Source organism: Lemur catta, chromosome 12 (assembly GCF_020740605.2).
Source record: "Lemur catta isolate mLemCat1 chromosome 12, mLemCat1.pri, whole genome shotgun sequence".
Taxonomy (NCBI): Eukaryota; Metazoa; Chordata; class Mammalia; order Primates; family Lemuridae; genus Lemur; species Lemur catta.
The window spans coordinates 41,639,400-41,657,709 of NC_059139.1; the positions used below are offsets into that span (position 1 = coordinate 41,639,400).

The following is an 18,310-nucleotide window of genomic DNA, read 5'->3' on the forward strand; positions in this document are numbered from 1 at the left end:
GTCACCTCGAACTCAGCCCAAGGGTGGGGCATGGCCCAGCATAGCATTAATCTCTCAAAATGGTGCCAGCTCTGGGTTTGCAGTCAAAGAGGGCAGGGCCCTTTTCAGACAAGCAGCATGGGCAAGGAACTGTAGGGAGTGTGGTATTCTTGTGTCTTAGTCTCACTGGAGCCCATAGCAGGAGTAGCAGGAATTGGCCCAGGTATGTGTAGGAGAGCTAGGGCTCCCCTGTCCCTCCTCAGATTGGCAAGGCTGCTGCTGACTCAGCCTGAACTCAGCCTGAGGGTGGAGCACTGCTCAGCTTTAAGCTCCCAAACTGATGCCTTGGACCTGTGACCAGAGAGGGAGGGGCTCTTCTCAGGAAGGCTACGCTGGCAGGAAACTGTGGGGAGTGCCATTTGCTCGGGACTTGGTCCCACAGCATCCAGCTGCAGGATGGCAGGCACTGTCCCAGGTATGTGGTGGAATGCCTGGCTTCCCTACCCAGCCAGGCAGGGGCTGCAGGAGTGTCAGCCCAAACTCAGCTGTAGGGCAGGGCACAGCCCGGTGTCAAACTCTCAAAATGGCACCTTAGACCTGGGACTAGAAAGGCTGGGGTCCCCCCCAGGCAAGCAATGTGGGCAAGAAACTGTGGAAAATGCTGTCCTTTTACATCTCAGTCTCAACAGCAGCACACAGCAGGGTGGTGGGGACCTTCCTAGGGGTGCATGGGAGTGCCTGGTCTCCTCTGTCCCCCCTCAACTCCATGCAGTGGCTACAGGTGTGCCCACAGTTCACCAGTATCTAGTTTCTCAGAATGGTGCCCAGCTCAACCTGCTCTAATCTGAAATGCCTGTGGAATTCCACATAGGTTCCCATTCCGGAGACAGGTCTTTGTGCAATCTCCAAACAGCTCCTTATGGCCCAAGACCTGCATAGGTCAGGGAGTTCTCTTTTAACTAAGATTGTAAAAGCTTGTCTTGGTAAGTGGAGCTATGGGGGCTCCTCTCTTACTGCCTCCCCACATTACAGAGCATCTCCTCACTGTTAGCCAGCCCCTGGCTGGGCAAGTTGCCCTATACACTCTCCTTACCCACTTTCGGTGCTTCCTGTCACTTCCCTGGTGAATCCTAGTGTTGCTTCTTAGACAATCTGTTCAAAATGTGAGAATGTGCTTACTATTGTGGTTCCTCTCCATGGAAGGGGCACATGCTACCTATGTCTAGTTGGCCATCTTGAGCCTGTATCTCCTGGCCATGACATTTAATCACTGGTATTCTTCCCTATCCCCCTCTCAATCTAGGTGTCATATTCCAACAGTTTCTCTGTTTTCTCTTTCATCTTAGTGAAAATGGTTGAATAACTTAGCCATGGCAAAGATACTAATTTCTGTTGTAATCATCTATAATCAGAGTTGGCCAAAGTATTATTTTGTTCTTATTTTCCTCACTAGCTCCTTTCGAACTTTACCTTCAACAACTTGTCAAAGGATTTAGTCTTTTATTAGCTTAATTAAGTTGGAAATAATAATGTGTTAAAATCAGCCTTTAGATTTATAATTTACTCCAGTGTGTCCTCAATGGCTGTACCCTGACTTATTGCCATATATATATAGTGGAATCATATGTGACATTTTTGTAATAGGTGCTCCATAAATGGCAGCTATTTATTATTATATAATTCATTTATTCATTCATGAGACATTTATGAAGTAACTACCCAGTATTAGGCAATATGCTAAGTAGTAGGGCTACAGAAAGGAAGAAAACGAGGTCCTTCCTCAGTGGGTTTTCCACTTGGAAACAGCAGAGATGTGAACAGGTAATAACCATACAGTCTGATGCACATTATACAAGAGGACAGCTCAGAGAGTTAACAAGCTTGTTGAGAATGTTTCCTTCAGTGGCAACTGTATATACTGAAGCTTTTCCTTAGCTTCCTAACCACCTGATTAACTAAATTTATTTAAAGGAATTTTCCCTCTAATTTGAAATATTCCTATGCAAATTGTCCTCCTGCTGCCTATATTCACATATTCTCTCATAGGCCTAATCAGAATTATATCTCTTTGTATCCTCCACGAGTTTCCTCCTTTGTCTTTACAGCATTCCTCACACTGCTGCCTCCATCTCTCACACTGGGGGGCTGCCTCCTGAACTGCCATGACTCTTGCAGAGCCAAGCACATTTTTATCTTAATGTATTTAACAAATTGTGAAAAATAAATACATAAGAGGTTACCCATTTAACCAAGTACAGCAGAGTCCAAAATTGACCACAGTATGTAAATTGTGGTGCCTAGAAATTTCTCTAGGTAAAAACTGGACTTTCTGTGTCCAAATAGGCCTTCTTCATAGGAACAAGGTAATGAGAAATTAAACCCGTGGTTGTCGGAAGCGTTGAGCAGTTTCTAGATAATGCTGACCACAGGTCACATGTGGTTTGTTGCCCCTGGCCTTTTGAGGCCTAACTAACCTCATGGAAGGATAATCAGGTACATGAGTTTAGTTTCACTATTGCTTTGTTCCCTGAATTATAACATTCTTGAGTCAGAGTTCTCTGAGATAAACTTCAGCTTTGTTGATACTGTGAGGAAGTCGTGGCATGGTGGTGATGCTAAAAGAAAAAGCCATAAAACAAATCACTTTGAAGAGAAAATTATGCTTTCATAACAGAGCTTGCTTTCCTTCCTTTCTTTCCCTCCTTCCTTCCTCTTTCCTCCGGATTTATCTATTGAGTACTACAAAGGAAGCCCCATTGTAAAACACTGGCAGAACGTGTGAATGTGCTTGCTCCCAACATCAATAGATCATTAACTTTTCCTACTCTTCACAGATGATTTAAGCCAGAAACTAAAACCCTTGGGTGAAGCAGAACGAGAGTTTATTTTGAATTTGAAGAAAAAGGAATGTGAAGAGAGAGGTTTTGAATATGATGGGAAAATCAATGCATGGGATCTACATTACTACATGACTCGGACAGAAGAACTCAAGTACTCTGTAGACCAAGAGTTCCTCAAGGAATATTTCCCAATTGAGGAGGTCACTGAAGGCTTGCTGAACACCTACCAGGAGTTGTTAGGACTTTCATTTGAGCAAGTGGCAGATGCTCATGTTTGGAATAAAAGTGTTACACTTTACACTGTGAAGGATAAGGCAACAGGAGAAGTATTGGGACAGTTCTACTTGGACCTCTATCCAAGGTACTGAGGATCACATTGTTGGAAGGGACCTTAGGGATTCAACTCCTACCCATTTTAAGACACTACTCAGGCCAGTTGTGGTGGCTCATGACTATAATTTGGGAGGATGAGGTGGAAGGATTGCTCAAGCCCAGGAGTTCAAGGCTGCAGTGAGCTATGATCAGACCACTGCACTCCAGGCTGGGCAGCAAAGCTAGATGCTGTCTAAAAAAAGAAAAAAAAGACTCTACTCTTAGCTGAGCATGGTGGTGCACACCTATAGTCCCAACTCCTCAGGAGGGTGAGACAGGTGAATCGCTGAAGCCTAGGAGTTCGAGGCTGCAGTAAGCCATGATTGCACCATTGCACTCCAGCCTGGGAGACAGATTGAGACCCTGTCTCTTTAAAAAAAAAAAAAAAAATTCTACTCCTATATTTCCCACATGTGGTTCTTAGTATAGGGGTTAAAAATGTGGGTTCTGAAATCAGAATGTCTGGCTTTATCACTTGCACAGCTTTTGGCAAGAAGTCTACTATAATTCTTATTTTGTCCCTCTATATGTAATGTGGTTTTTTTCCTTTTGGCTACCTTCAAGATCTTCTCTTCATCTCTTGTTTTTAGCAATTTCAGCATGCTTAGGTGTATCAGATCCTTTTTTCCATTTTTTTGTTTTGTTTTGTATTTATTTCCTTTGGTGTTCTTTTAGCTTCTTGGATCTGTGCTTAATTGTCATTAATTTTGGAAAATTCTTGGCCATTCTTTCTTCAAATATTTCTTCTATCTTGTTCCCTCTCTATTCTCCTGAGATTCTGATTACACATAGGGTAGATCATTCAATATTGCTCTACAGCTTTTGGTGCTCTGTTCTCCTTTCTTCATCCTTTTTAAATTTTTGTGTTTTAGATAGGGTGATTTCGACTAGCCCTTTTGGTTTAGTGAGTCTTCCTTGGCTGTTTCAAGTCTTCTAATGAGCCTGTCAAAAGCATTTTTCATCTCTATTAATGTGTTTTTCATTTCTAGCATTTTCAATTGTTTCTTTCTTACAATTTCCAGCTCTCTGTCAAAATTATCCATCTTTCCTTGCATGGTATCCACTTTTTCCTTCAGATACTTTAACATACTAATTTTGGTTAGTCTAAATACTCTGTGTGCTAACTCCAACATCTTTGTCATATCTGATTTTCTTGTTTGCTTTGCCTCTTAACATTGTATTCTTTTTTTTTTTTTTTGCATCCTTGAATACCTCACAATTTTTCTGAAAGCCGGACATCTTGTATAGGATACTAAAGACTGAAGTAAATAGTTTTGTGCCTGGAAATGGTCACACGTTTACTTCTGCTAGGCGTTTAGCGTGGGGGTTGATTTACTTAGTAGTTGAACTGGGTTTGGGATCTGTTGCTGCCATAATTAACCTCAACACATTACAAACTTCTGATTCCCATAATCCTGTGTTGAGGATAGGACCTGATTTGTCAGAGAGTTTTTCTCAGTGCCTGTTCCACCTTCAACTTCAGGTCTTTGTGCTCTGCCTCAGAGCAGGTCTCTTTTCAAGCCCTTGCTTCTCTCCCACCAGTAGACTGCCGTTTGTTACTGGGTGCCTGTTAACCTGCTTGGGGGGTGGGATTCTCTGTTGTTCTGATTAAGCATCAGCCTGAATCACAGAGTAGGCTCTGTGTCCTTGGGTCTTAGGAGTGGGGCCTGTTCAGTGATCCTGCCCCACCCTCAGCTGTAGGTCTGAGCCTAGCATATATTCTCACCCTTCTCCAAGGGTAGAGGGCTTTTTTCCTGTTCCCTTCCTCTGACAGCAGTGGGTTTTCGCCAGTGCTCTAAGGACAACAGGGTCTGTTGCCCTTATCCCAGAAGTTAATTAAGGCTTTTTCTCTGTAGGAGAGAGGAAAAGAGGATCTGGGCAGTGCTTAGATCCTTGGCCTTACACAGAAGCCGATCCTTTCCCCGACCAGTGCTTTCTCAGGGCTCTCACTCTGCCCTCAGTCTTTTTTGTGTGTACCCAGTGAGATCCATGGAGAAGAGCCTGCAAGTGGATGTAAACCTTCCCTTGTCTACAGCTCCTAGTGGCTCCTATTTTAGCTGGGCCACCCTCAGTCTTTAGCAATTCATTAAAAATTCTTCATACTAATGTCTTCATTGTCTGCCCCAGGTATTTAAAAAAAAAAAAGGCAGGATGGTGTTTTCTTCCTTTTTCTCCTTGGAAGCACCTGTCTTAGATTGTAGGTTAGTTGGTTGCCCTTCAGCCTCATCTCTCTGGTGGGTTCAAGAAGAGCAATTTGTAGATTGTGTGGCATGCAGCATGTTGTAGTAAAGAGTGGAGCAACGCCCTTTCCGTTTTGTACATTTTAATGGGAAGCTGGGAAAAGACTAGGGGCTTTTTTTATTTGAATAGCAGGAGAAAAAAAGAGTAATAAGAGTCACCAAGAAGGCCGGCACAGTGGCCCGCGCCTGTAATTCTAGCCCTCTGGGAGGCCGAGGCGGGTGGATCGCTCGAGTTCAGGAGTTCAAGACCAGCCTGAGCAAGAGCGAGACCCCGTCTCTACTAAAAATAGAAATAAAGTATCTGAACAACTAAAAGTATATACAGAAAAAATTAGCCAGGCATGGTGGCGCATGCCTGTAGTCCCAGCTACCCGGGAGGCTGAGGCAGTAGGATCGCTTAAGTCCAGGAGTTTGAGGTTGCTGTGAGCTAGGCTGATGCCACGGCACTCACTCTAGCCCGGACAACAAAGTGAGACTCTGTCTCAAAAAAAAAAAAGGAGTCACCAAGAAAAGGTAACACAGAAAAAAATATACAAATAAAAACAAAGCAAACTAAAAAAAAAAAAATCTCCAAACCTGAATATGCTGTTAATCTGCTGAGAAAAAAAAAAAAAGGAAACCTAGTCCTAGAATGAAGTCTAGTTGCTTGTAGAGAGACTATCACTGATAGAACATTGTCCAAGAATAGACTACTTTATAGTATAATTTATGCATTTTCCCAGGCTAACTAAAAGCATTGTGTTTTAAAAAAAAAAAAAAAGCCTGTCTAGTCTATAAAAGCAGCTCATTTAATTGTGATTACTGATTCTTCCCTCCTCAAATAAAAGGAAAAATCTTATTGTCTGGAATTTAATGTTTTTATCAATTTTAATTTTAAAGAAAAAACTACCTAGTGAGTCAAATTATATTTTTTATTTCAAATTTGCTTCAACATTGTGTAATGTTTAGTGACTCCATCTTTGAAAAAGAAAAGCTGGAGTTCATTAAAATAATTAAAATAAATTGGTCATTCAGCTGTATACCAGGTGCGGTGTACATTCTTAAGTCTCACTAAACCTTGGAGGTGTAACTCACGCAAAGTGATAGTAGGGTTATTGTTTGTTTAGCTTTAGTTTTTCCATTTTAGCAAAAATGACTTAATTCTCTCTGCAAGTTAAATTAAATGTTTAAAAGCACCATCTGGTATCAGATAGGACTTAATGACCAAGAGAAGCCATGCCAGTGCTGTTGCTAGAGAAGAGTTTTCACGTCTCACCGACGTATGTGTCTGGTTCCCAGGGAAGGAAAATACAATCACGCCGCCTGCTTTGGTCTCCAGCCTGGCTGCCTTCTCCCTGACGGGGGCCGGATGATGTCTGTGGCTGCCCTAGTGGTGAACTTCTCACAGCCGGCAGCAGGTCGTCCCTCTCTCCTGAGACACGACGAAGTGAGGACTTACTTCCATGAGTTTGGTCATGTCATGCATCAGATTTGTGCACAGGTGAGTGATTTTTTTTTTATAGTAAACCTACCAATCACTTTTCCAGAATTTTTTTTTCTCACTGCCGTCACATTTCTTCACTTAACATGTTTTTTCAGAAGCTGAACATGTTCAGGAATTTTGTAGGCCTTCTGCAAAAACACACAATTTTCTTTATCATGTCCTCTTTTACAACATATTTTTACACAGAGGTTAATCTACCAGTGAAAGAGCTTCATGGTGAATAACAGCCCATAGAAAAGAAATAAGACTGTCATTAAGGAAGGGTTACAAATGCTTTGCTTTTTCCTTTTAATTATTTTCTTCTCCATAGGAATCTGGTGTAGGTGTCACAGAAAAACTGTGCTGTAATCTCTCTCTCTTGCTTATTAATGCTTGTTTACTTCAGTGGTTTCAACCGTCTCAGACCCTTTACTCCTTTCTTAATAATAAATGCTTTGTAACAGCTCCCTTTACTGACCTCAAAATCACAGATAACATAATATCACCATGCAGAGAATTTGCCAGGGAAGAGGTGTATGTGTGCAGTGGATTAAAATTGATTTCTTTATTTCTGATAATGGAAAATACATTTATTTATTTATTTATTTATTTATTTATTTTTGAGACAGAGTCTCACTCTGTTGCCCGGGCTAGAGTGAGTGTTGTGGCGTCAGCCTAGCTCACAGCAACCTCAAACTCCTGGGCTTAAGCGATCCTACTGCCTCAGCCTCCCGAGTAGCTGGGACTACAGGCATGTGCCACCATGCCCGGCTGATTTTTTCTATATATATTTTTAGTTGTCCAGATAATTTTTTTTTATTTCTATTTTTAGTAGAGACGGGTTCTCGCTCAGGCTGGTCTCGAACTCCTGACCTCGAGCGATCCACTCGCCTCGGCCTCCCAGAGGGCAAGGATTACAGACGTGAGCCACCGCGCCCGGCTAAAAATACATTTTTATTTTTAACTTTGTAACACAGTCCCTTTAACTAGGCCCAGACTATTCTAGCTTGAACCAAATGAACTTGCTAATATTTAACCATTATTAACATATGAAAATGTCTAGTTCAATAGTTCAATCTAATAATTTAAATATACTGATAGTAACAGAAATGGGGGGATAGTTTTCCAAATTTGAAATCTCTATATGACTGTAAAAGTAAACTTTAAAAAAAATAACCTTTTGATTAGAATAGTTTTAGATTTACAGAAAAGTTGCAAAGATAGTGCGTATATTGTCCCTCTCACCCTCTTTCCCCCACTTTTAACATCTTACATTACAGTAGTTGTTTGTCATAGCTAAGAAGCCAGCATTGGTACAGTACTCCTAATTAAACACTACACTTTATTTGGATTTTACTTGCTTTTTCCCTAATCGTCTTTCCCCATTCAGAAAATCTTTTTTAAATCAATAGGTTGTCCTCACTGAATATTAAAAAAAAGGAATGTTTTTCAAGTGGTAATTCTTGGGCACAACTATGCAGTAAGACATAAAATATTCAGGGGGTTTGCAGTATATGTAAATAACCTTGACTGGAGCAGCAACAACTGCAAACTGATAGAAGTGGCTTGTGGTGTCAAGTCCAAAAACAGTATTGCCAATAGTGACATGATTTTTCAAAATGATGAACACCACCTGGGAAACTTCCCCTCCAAAAAGTAAACTAACTTTGATTGACACAGTAGATCCTAGTACTTATAGTCTCAGAAATTAAAATTGTATAAAAAATGCTTTGCAAAAATATGTACAGTGGAGTTAGTTTTGAGGCTCACTTATTTGTTCTTTTTCATTTATATGAACATCCAGCAGGACATATGAATGACAAGCAGGATACAGAGCAGGTTTTTTTGTTGTCTCACTGTGTGCAGGATCAGTTCTGTGCACCCAACATGCCTGGCCCCTAGAGTAGCCCTAGTTATTGTAATCACCAAACATGTACCCATTTATTTCCAAATACCACTGCCACCTTTGTTTAAAAACAATTTAGTTCTCTCAACATTTTATCTTTATATCCTGATGCTTCCATCTTTTATTTAAAAAAACAGGTGGGAATAGGATATAAATATGTCCAGATAAGTAAGTCCTCATCTAGCTATTTCTAACTTTTCTTTAATCCAAGGGAAAGAAATCTTTCAGAGTAATCTACCATTTTTTTCTTAGACAATTTTAAAGTCTAGTATCATAACACTAGGGCCCTGAAATATTTATTATGTGGACCTTCCATTATTGTCCATTCTGTGGCTGGCATTTCTTTTAATTAGGATAACCCCACGTTACATTTTTCTAAGATATTTGTATCAGTAATTTAGAAATGTCAAATACTTCATTTTAGACTTACGGGATATTACTTGGATTATCCAAAGATCTAATTATATATTTGTACATAGATAAATGACCTGCTTTTAGAACAGTGGATCCTCAATATTTTGAATCTGAAGACCCTATGAAAACCTGATTTAAGCTGTGGGTACCTCTTTCAGAAAAATAGACTCAAAATTATACATGGAATTCCAAAGGGCTCACAGACCCCTCGAAACCCAGACCATAATGAATCTCAAGTTAAGAATCCGTGGATTATACCAGTTACCTCATTTAGGTGTTGATTGTCAGCTGGTGATTTCACAAGGAAATAATTTGATGTCTTAATCCATTCATTAAGATAATAGTGATCTTCAAATAGGGTTTTTCAGTGCTCTTGATGCATGTGCTTTTTTTAGGTACAGTCCTCTTAGAACCTCACTGTGCTTACAATGTGTTCATAGTCAGTTCTCCACAACTCATTATGTTGTGCTCATTGTTTCTGATCTATGAGATAGCCACTTTAGTACTGGAAAATATTTTCTTGATACTATGACTTTTTAGACCTCTTTGACTCGTGACTGAACTGTGTGTATATATTGCATTCACCAGTTTGCTGTCTCTCTCCTAAAACAGTAGACTATTAATATATTCCATTCTTAAAGCTTTGCCTAACCTCATTCATGAGCACAAGATGTGTCATACTGATGAACAGTGTGTTGACACAATCCTTTACTTGGTCATCTCCTTACGAGATTATCTTTGAAAAATCTCTTCTTTGTCAGTTAATCCTTTCAGATGTCTTGTAATATTTTAAGAACTTTTAAGGTAATCATATTTGGAACCAGTGATCACTGCTTTTGTCTCTGTAGGCACAGATCCATATATTTGAAACTTTATAATAATTTCAGAACTATTTTGTTGAACTCCGAAGTCTAGCAAGAGAGAACTTTTTGTACTAACCTAAAATGGCTGGTACCAGAAAAGGAGATTCATAATATCTATGTTCAGTAATACTTCTAACTCATCTAAGAAATATATAATAAATAAAAGATTTGCCATACATATTCAGTAGATTGGTTTTAAGATATGGCAGCTCAGTGTTTGAGTTCTCCACTGTGGCAGTGTACAGGTTTGATGACCAGAAGAGCTCGTCTGAGCTTATCATAGTAATATTTAAATGTGTTGGCAGGAACATCCAGTTTTCAAATATGTAGATGCACTGGTTCAGCATGTCTACTATCTCATCATTCAGGAGATGAGTTTCACTCATATTTGCTTGTATTTATACTAAAGGGTAAGTAATTTAAAAGATAGTAATCAAGAGGTGGTATCTCTAGTATCTGTTTCTGTTTGATGGCTTTACTGTGGTTTGGGCTTAGTAATCACTGACCTTTTGAACTTCTATAGAGTAGACAAGTAATGCTTCTGAACAGCCTCCATTGTAATGTCTGTGTTGGGTTGTGCATTAAGAGCAGTAATGAGTTTTGAACTTTAAAGAGGTAATTATTCTTAGGAAGCACATCAGAATCACAATAAAGACTTCTTAATTAAAAGTGAAAGGGATGGATGGGCAGAAAAACTTTAAATTATGTGATTTCAAATAATCTGTTAATTTGATAGACTATTTGAGTAGCTTATCTGCTCTAAAGAGTTGAATTAGATACTGGTGTCAATAAATATCCTATTTATTAGTCCACAAGGCACCCTAGTGTTATGACTAGGGCACTGGATTAAAAATCATCTGTGTATCTGTGGGCCTGGCTGTGTGACTTGGGGCAAGTTATTTGACCTCTTTGAACCATCTTGTCTTTATTATTCAGAAAATGGGGACAACAGCAATTCTTGAATCTACTTCCCGGGAGTATTGGGGAAATTAAACAAATCTGTGAAAAGGCACTTGGAAAAGCATAAAGTGCTGTACATATTGAAGTATTCTTAAAATTGTGCTTATGCATAATTTAGCTGTTTTGGGAGCAATAAATAATACAAAACTCAGAACTGGAAAGGAGGAAAAAAGACCAGTTGCTGTGAGGCAATCTATTGCCACTTCAGGTTCTAGAGAATTCACAAACGCTTCCCTTCAGTGGGTTTTGAGTGAAAATCTATGGAAGGTGATTGGAAACCATCAGGTTGTATTTGTTCTGGCTGTGTTTTTTACTTTGTTGTGGAAGATGTTTTGATGACTGCTGCCTACTTAGAAGTTTGATTCCTGAAGCAAGAACAGAATGAGCAGGTTAAAGTATTGAGAGTGGTGGTGGATTAGTTGAAGAGAAATGGGGACATTTATCTTCAGCATTAACACCCAGGAATAAATACTTGGAGGAAGCCAACGATAAGCTTGGTCAGACCAGCCAAGACCATACCTGGTCAGGAAGACTGCGCAGGCTGAGAGGAAGAGTGGTGGCTGCAACTTACTGAGCGTGAACCAGGTGCCAGTACTGTGCACAGTGCTTTGCAGGCATTTATTAATTTTATCCTCACAGTACTCTCTGAAGTAGATGGGTACTGTTATTTTCCCTGTTTTCCAAGCAAAAAAATCTGAAACTTAGAAGGACCTGCCCAAGGTCTGACAGTCATGCCCTTAACAGCTCTGCTTTCTTTATTCCTTTCTGTGTGCTCTCATTCCATGCAGTGGAGACAGCACCATTTCGTGTGGTCTGAATTTGATCTTCCAAGTATGCATTCCTGTTGGATGAACTTCTTTCTCCTAAGTTTATTAAATGACATTCTATTTAATAATGTGGAATGAATGAATTTACACACTTCTACATTTCCTTCTGTGTGAGTTGACCATTGAGGTTTTAGTCCTAAAATACAGCAACCTGTCCCCAACCTTGTGGCCTCTGCTGACTGTTATCCCATCTCCCTAGCCCCAACTCCTGCACACTGTTACAGTTTGTAACTTTAACATCAGCCATGATTTCTTTCAGGATTTCATTTTTGCTATTTGTTTGTCTATACATACACAACCGCATACATACATGTGTCTGTAGCATAAATGTTGAGGTCATAAACCAGAATGTGAATCTATGTAATGTTTAGGAACGTGCTTATTTCTATCATTTGTGTACTACCTTTTTTTTTTTTTTTTTTTTTTTTTTTTTTTAATTTTTTGTGAGACTAGGTCTTGCTTTGTCACCCAGGCTAGAGTGCAGTGCCACAATCATAGCTCACTGTAGCCCTTGGCACAAATGATCTTCCTTCCTCAGTCTCCCAAGTAGCTGGGACTACAGGCAGGCATCACCACACTCAGCTAATTTTTCTTATTTTTTGTAGAAATGAGATCTTGCTATATTGCCCAGCGTGGTCTCAAACTCTCGTCCTCAAACAATCCTCCCACCTCAACATCTCAAAGTGCTGGGATTACAGGCATGAGCCACCATGCCTGTCCATGCATTTTCTACATCTACCGGTTTTTAAATAATTAGAAATATATTGTTTAAAGAGGGAGAAATGTTTGGTTGATTTCTCATGAAGCAGAATTGTTGGTTATCTGTTGTGTCTGACATGTTATGCTAGGTATGGTAGGATGGGATTGAAAAGAAAGAAAAGTTATAATAGCTTCAATGTTTATTTAGAGTTTAGCTTTGAGGACATGAAATGCAAAAATAAGAAAATTAAAAGCACAGTAATATTATGTAAAATTTTAAGTATTGAAAAAAGACAGGCTAAGAGTTTAAGTAAAGAACGATAATAAAAGAAAATATCTTAGAGTTAAGTTTGAGTCTTTTACAAAAGCATTCTCCTTACAATTTCACTCATTTCACAAACACATTGAGCATCTCATTTCTGGATGTGGGCTGGATTTTGGAAGTACAGTGGGGAATAAAGCATACTCCCTAACCTTCTTAGCATTTAAGTTTGAATAATGCCTTTGTTTGTTTTCATCTACAAAGAAGCAGTTTAAATAAGAAGTACCTAGATATAGGTAGTTTTGGGACAAGCCTATGAATTTAATATGCAGTATTCAAGCCTTCTCCAGATTATGTGTTGTATCCCAAATCCTTTAAATGATGGTAATGATACTGACCTGTTGAACGATAGGTTTGTTGTGAAGATTACTAAAAAAACTAACACATTCTCTTTATTACTATTAACATAATTACCTCTAGTGATCACTAGATATGTGTGAAGTTAAAGCTGTGACCTTTTAACCATGTATTTATGGCAAAGTCTAGCTGGTAGTGGCTGCTTTTTTTTAATACCTTGCCTTGTTACATAAACTTTTCCATCGTCCCTGGATTTAGGGCTAGATCAGACAGATCAGGATGTGGAATGACTGCTAGGAAATCAATAGTGGGTCACCTCAGACAGCCAGGGTCAGTTCTCCTGAGGCCTGTCCTTTTTCCTGAGCACAGTACACTTATTGATTTCAGTAACTGCCTTTTCTTTGAGTTGGAATTTGCTATCCTGAAAATAACACTGAGTTGCAACCACTAAAAGCAACTGGTCTCTTAATTAGAACAATAACCCTTAAGACTTTGGCGTTTATAACAAAAGCTAACATGAATTTTTAAGCTTCAGTTTATATAATTTTGCTCCCACTCTCGCTGCATTGTATGAATTGAGAAGTTAATCTCTATAGCATCAAGTCATCTGTTCTAAAAAACCTGTAATAGTGTATATTTTAGGTATTTTATTTTCTGTTCAAAAGATAATTTTTTAAAAATCTCATATTCAGACAACTTTCTTCCTATCAAGAACTTCTAACCAAACAGGAATCTAAGTTTACGTTGTTTTCTATGCTTTTATTATCAAAATATTTTCTGCAGCAAAATGCCGTAAAACTTTTTGAAGTGTCACCTGTAAAATGATTTGTTAATTGGATTATTTTGTGTGTTTCTTACAGTGCTCTGCTTTATCTGGGACGTATGTTAACATCAACAGATATTTATCATGGCCCATAAGCTACAATTATCAATACCTTTAAATTGGTCATATTAAAAAGTATATAAAGTACCTTTTAAGGTTCTTTGGATCATAGTTTAAAAACTGGGGAGTAGTATTTGCGGGCTGGTCAACAATGAGTACTAGTCAGCAGCCCAGTTACTCTGCATATGAGAACCTGTGGGCTGCTAGATTTAAGTCTTGCCCATGGTTTCTTTGTGGAAATACACAGTGGCTGACAATGGATTCCTTTCTCTTGAGAATTTAGTTGTTTGCTGGAAATTGAGCTTTTGAAATTTGTAGGTTCTTTGTCCTCTTCATTTGAAAAATACTTAAATGATGTTGCCCAAAGGGCTCACAGAGAAACAGCATGACTAACTTTCGGGAAATTAGTAAGCAGGGGGTTATTTTTAGCTTTTACTCCTTACAAACATTTCCTTTTGTTCTTTAGAAGACATTGTTGAATCTTTCATTCATTTGCTGTGCTCTCTTCCCACTACAAAATGGCTTTTGGATAGAATAGGCCCTCTCTTCTCTACCCTGCATGACATAACTGTGTTGATTCTTATTTTATTCAATTATAACTCTAACTCATGAGTTATTTATTTGTTCATGTTTTTTCTGGGTTCTGAACACTCTTCCCCCCACCAAACACACACGCACGACTTTTTTTGTTGTTATTTGGGGTTGATTTTCCCCTTCATCTTCTAATACTGACTTTAAAAAATCTTCACACAAGCAGGATATACAAAATGCATATTTTTGTCAATGTACTATATGATGGTAGCTGATGGGGTGATTTTGCCTTTATTTGTTCTCATTGTACCTACTTAAAAACCATAATCTCCAGAAAATTGTGCAGTGAAAATTACAGAATCCCAGTTTTACAATAGGTATTTATAAAGGCTGGCCTTTACACCTCAGCCTCATGTTCGATCTTTGAAAAATCTTCCAGTATATAGAAGAAGTCAAATTTCTAAGGAAGCATACTGAAAACTCACTTTAACTCTTCACATAGAGTTTGATATAAGACCCTTCTATTTTAGATCCCTTCCAGGAGGATTTGGTCATTTTGTAATATCATAATTTAATCTTTTTTCATTTTTCTACAAGATAAAGAGGCACTATAGCATTTATGCTTAAGATTGTGGATTATGGAATCAGACTGCCTAGTTTCAAGTCCTAGTTACGCTATTAATCTCTGTATGCCTCAGTTTCCTTATCTCAAAACTGAAGATAATAGTACTTACTTCATGCAGTTGTTTTGAGATTTTAACCAGATAATCCATGTAAAGCGCCCAACATACAGGCATACTTCATTTTATCGTGCTTCACAGATATTGCACTTTTTACAAAGTAAAGGCTTTTGGCAACCGTGCCTTATGCAAGTCTATCAGTGCTATTTTTCCAAGAGCATGTGCTCACTTCATGTCTCTGTGTCACATTTTGGTAATTTTCACAGTATTTAAAACTTTTACACTGTTGTTAATATATCTGTTATGGTGATCTGTGATCAATGATCTTTGATGTTACTATTGTAATTGTTTTGGAGCACTGCAAACTATGCTCCTATAAGAGGGCAAACTTAATTGATAAATGTTATGTGCTTGATAAATTCTGACTGCCCTACCAACTGGCCATTTTGTGTCTCTCTCCCTCTCCTCAGACCTCTTATTCCCTGACACACAACAATATTGAAATTAGGCCAATCAGTACCCCTAGAATTGCCTCTAAGTGTTCAGGTGAAAGGAAGAGTCACATGTCTCTCACTTTAAATCAAAAGCTAGAAATGATTAAGCTTAGTGAGGAAGCCATGTCGAAAGTTGAGATAGGCTGAAAGCTAGGCCTCTTGGGCCATATAGTTAGCCAAGTTGTGAAAACAAAGGAAAGTTCTTGAAGTGCTATTCCAGTGAACACACAAATGATATGAAGGTGAAACAGCTTTATTTCTGATATGGAGAAAGTTTTATTTGTCTGAGTAAAAGAACAAACCAGCCAAAGGTTGCCTTAAAACAAAGCCTAATCCAAAGCAAGGCCCTAACTCTCTTCAATTCTGAGAGAGGTGAAGAAGTTGCAGAAGAAAGCTGGAAGCTAGCAGTGACTGGTTTTTGAGGTTTAAGGAAAGAAGCTATCTCTGTAACATAAAAATGCAAGGTGAAGCAGCAAGTGCTGATGGAGAAGCTACAAGTTATCCAGAAGGTCTAGCTAAGATCGTTGATGAATGTGGCTACACTAAACAACAGATTTTCAATGTAGACAAAATAGCTTTCTATTGGAAGAAGATGCTACCTAAAACTTTCATAGCTAGAGAGAAGTCAAATGCCTGGCTTCAAAGGATGGGCTGACTCTCTTGTTAGGGGTTAATGCAACTGATGACTTGAAAATGAAGTCAGTGCTCATTTACCATTCCAAAAATCCTAGGACCCTTAAGAATTGTGCTACATCTACTCTGCCTGTGCTCTGTATATGGAACAACCAAGCTTGGATGACAGCATGACTGTTAGCAACATGGTTTACTAAATATTTTAAGCCCATTGTTGAGACCTACTGCTCAGAAAAACAGATTCCTTTCAAAATATTACTACTCATTGACAATGCATGTAGTCACTCAATAGCTCTGATAGAGATGTATAGGAGATTAATGTTGTTTTCATGCCTGCTAACACAACATCCATTGTGCTGCCCATGAATCAAAGAGTAATTTTAACTTTCAAGTCTTATTATTCAAGAAATACAAGTTGTAAGGGTATAGCTGCCATAAATAGTGATTTCTTTGATAGAGAAAGTCAGTTGAAAACCTTTTTGAAAATATTCACCATTCCAGATGCCTTTTAGAACATTCAAGATTCATGGGAGAAGGTTAAAGTATTAACATTAACAGGAGTTTGGAAGAAGTTGATTTCAACCCTCATGGTACTTTGAGGGATTCAAGACTTCAATGGAAGAAGGAACTGCAAATGTGGTAGAAATAGCAAGAGAACTTTAACAAAATTAGAAACAGATCCTAAAGATGTGACTACGTTGCTGTAGTCTTCGTGATCAAACTAATGGATGACGAGTTGCCTCTTGTAGGTGACCAAAGAAAGTGGTTTCTTGAGATGGAGTCTACTCCTGGTGAAGATGGCATGAACATTGTTGAGATGACCACAAAGAATTTAGAATATTACATAAACTTAATTGATAAAGCAGTGGCAGGGTTCGAGGGGATTGACTCTTTCAAATTGTTTAAATTGCTATCAAACAGTATCACATGCTACAGAAAAATCTTTTGTGAAAAGAAGATTCAATTGATGTGACAAACTTTATTGTTGTCTTCTTGTAAGAAATTGCCATGGCCACCCCAATCTTCAGCAACCACCACCCTAATCAGTGAGCAGCCTTCAGCATTGAGGCCAGACCCTCCACCAGAAGAAACATTACAACTCTCTGAAGGCTTACATGATAGCATTTTTAACAATAAAGTAATTTTAATTAAGGTTTGTACATCATTTTTCTGGACATGATTTTGCACACTTACTAGGCTATAGTATAGTGTAAACATAACTTTTATGTGCACTAGGAAACCAAAATATTTGTGTGACTCACTCTGTTGTAATATTCTCTTTATTGCTGTGGTCTGGAACCAAACCTGCAGTATCTCTGAGGTGTGCCTGTCATGCCTGACGTAATAAAGTCTCAACAGTTGTTGGCTGTTAATACTTATTGTGTAAGATTGTCTTATCTATAACAGAGGCTGTAATCTTAGAATATTATATGCCAGAATGAGGCAAACTATTCAGTTTCTTTCCTTGCCTCTTTTCCTGTAAGAATTTTTTATTGGGACATCCACAACAGTCGTGGCCTAATTCCAGCACCTAGTGAATTCAGATTTCCTTGGCCCTTCAATATTTGCAGCTCTTCATATCTAGAATCAGCAAAATTATAATGGGAAGTCAAGCAAAACATTTTTTTGCATAAAGAGAGGAAGGCAGAATGTGAGATGGCGTTGACATCTGTGCCTCTGCCCTGGGCCAAAAGCAGAGTGGTTATTTGCTGCTGATTCGGCACCCCATCTGCTGCCTTCTCCGGTGGTTAAGGCCCTCTTCCCTTTCCCCTCCGTTTAGAGCCCCAGGGATGATGAAGTCAGAGAGAGGAGGTTGGAATGTAAAGCATCTGAGGAGGAAGACAGGGAGGTTCAGGGAAAGACAACAGATTGATGAGCCGCATTCTGCAGGTGACCCCATCGGTAAAT

General features: G+C 38.9%; 1 protein-coding gene across 1 annotated transcript in view; it reads left to right on the plus strand.

The window, feature by feature from the left end:
* The window catches only part of NLN (neurolysin), an 84,346-nt gene that overhangs the window by 52,016 nt on the left and 14,020 nt on the right, over nucleotides 1-18,310 (plus strand). The window contains exons 8-9 of the mRNA XM_045565836.1: nucleotides 2,814-3,180; nucleotides 6,710-6,911. Coding sequence (XP_045421792.1) covers nucleotides 2,814-3,180; nucleotides 6,710-6,911 — 569 coding nt within the window. The remainder of the gene's footprint in view (nucleotides 1-2,813; nucleotides 3,181-6,709; nucleotides 6,912-18,310) is intronic.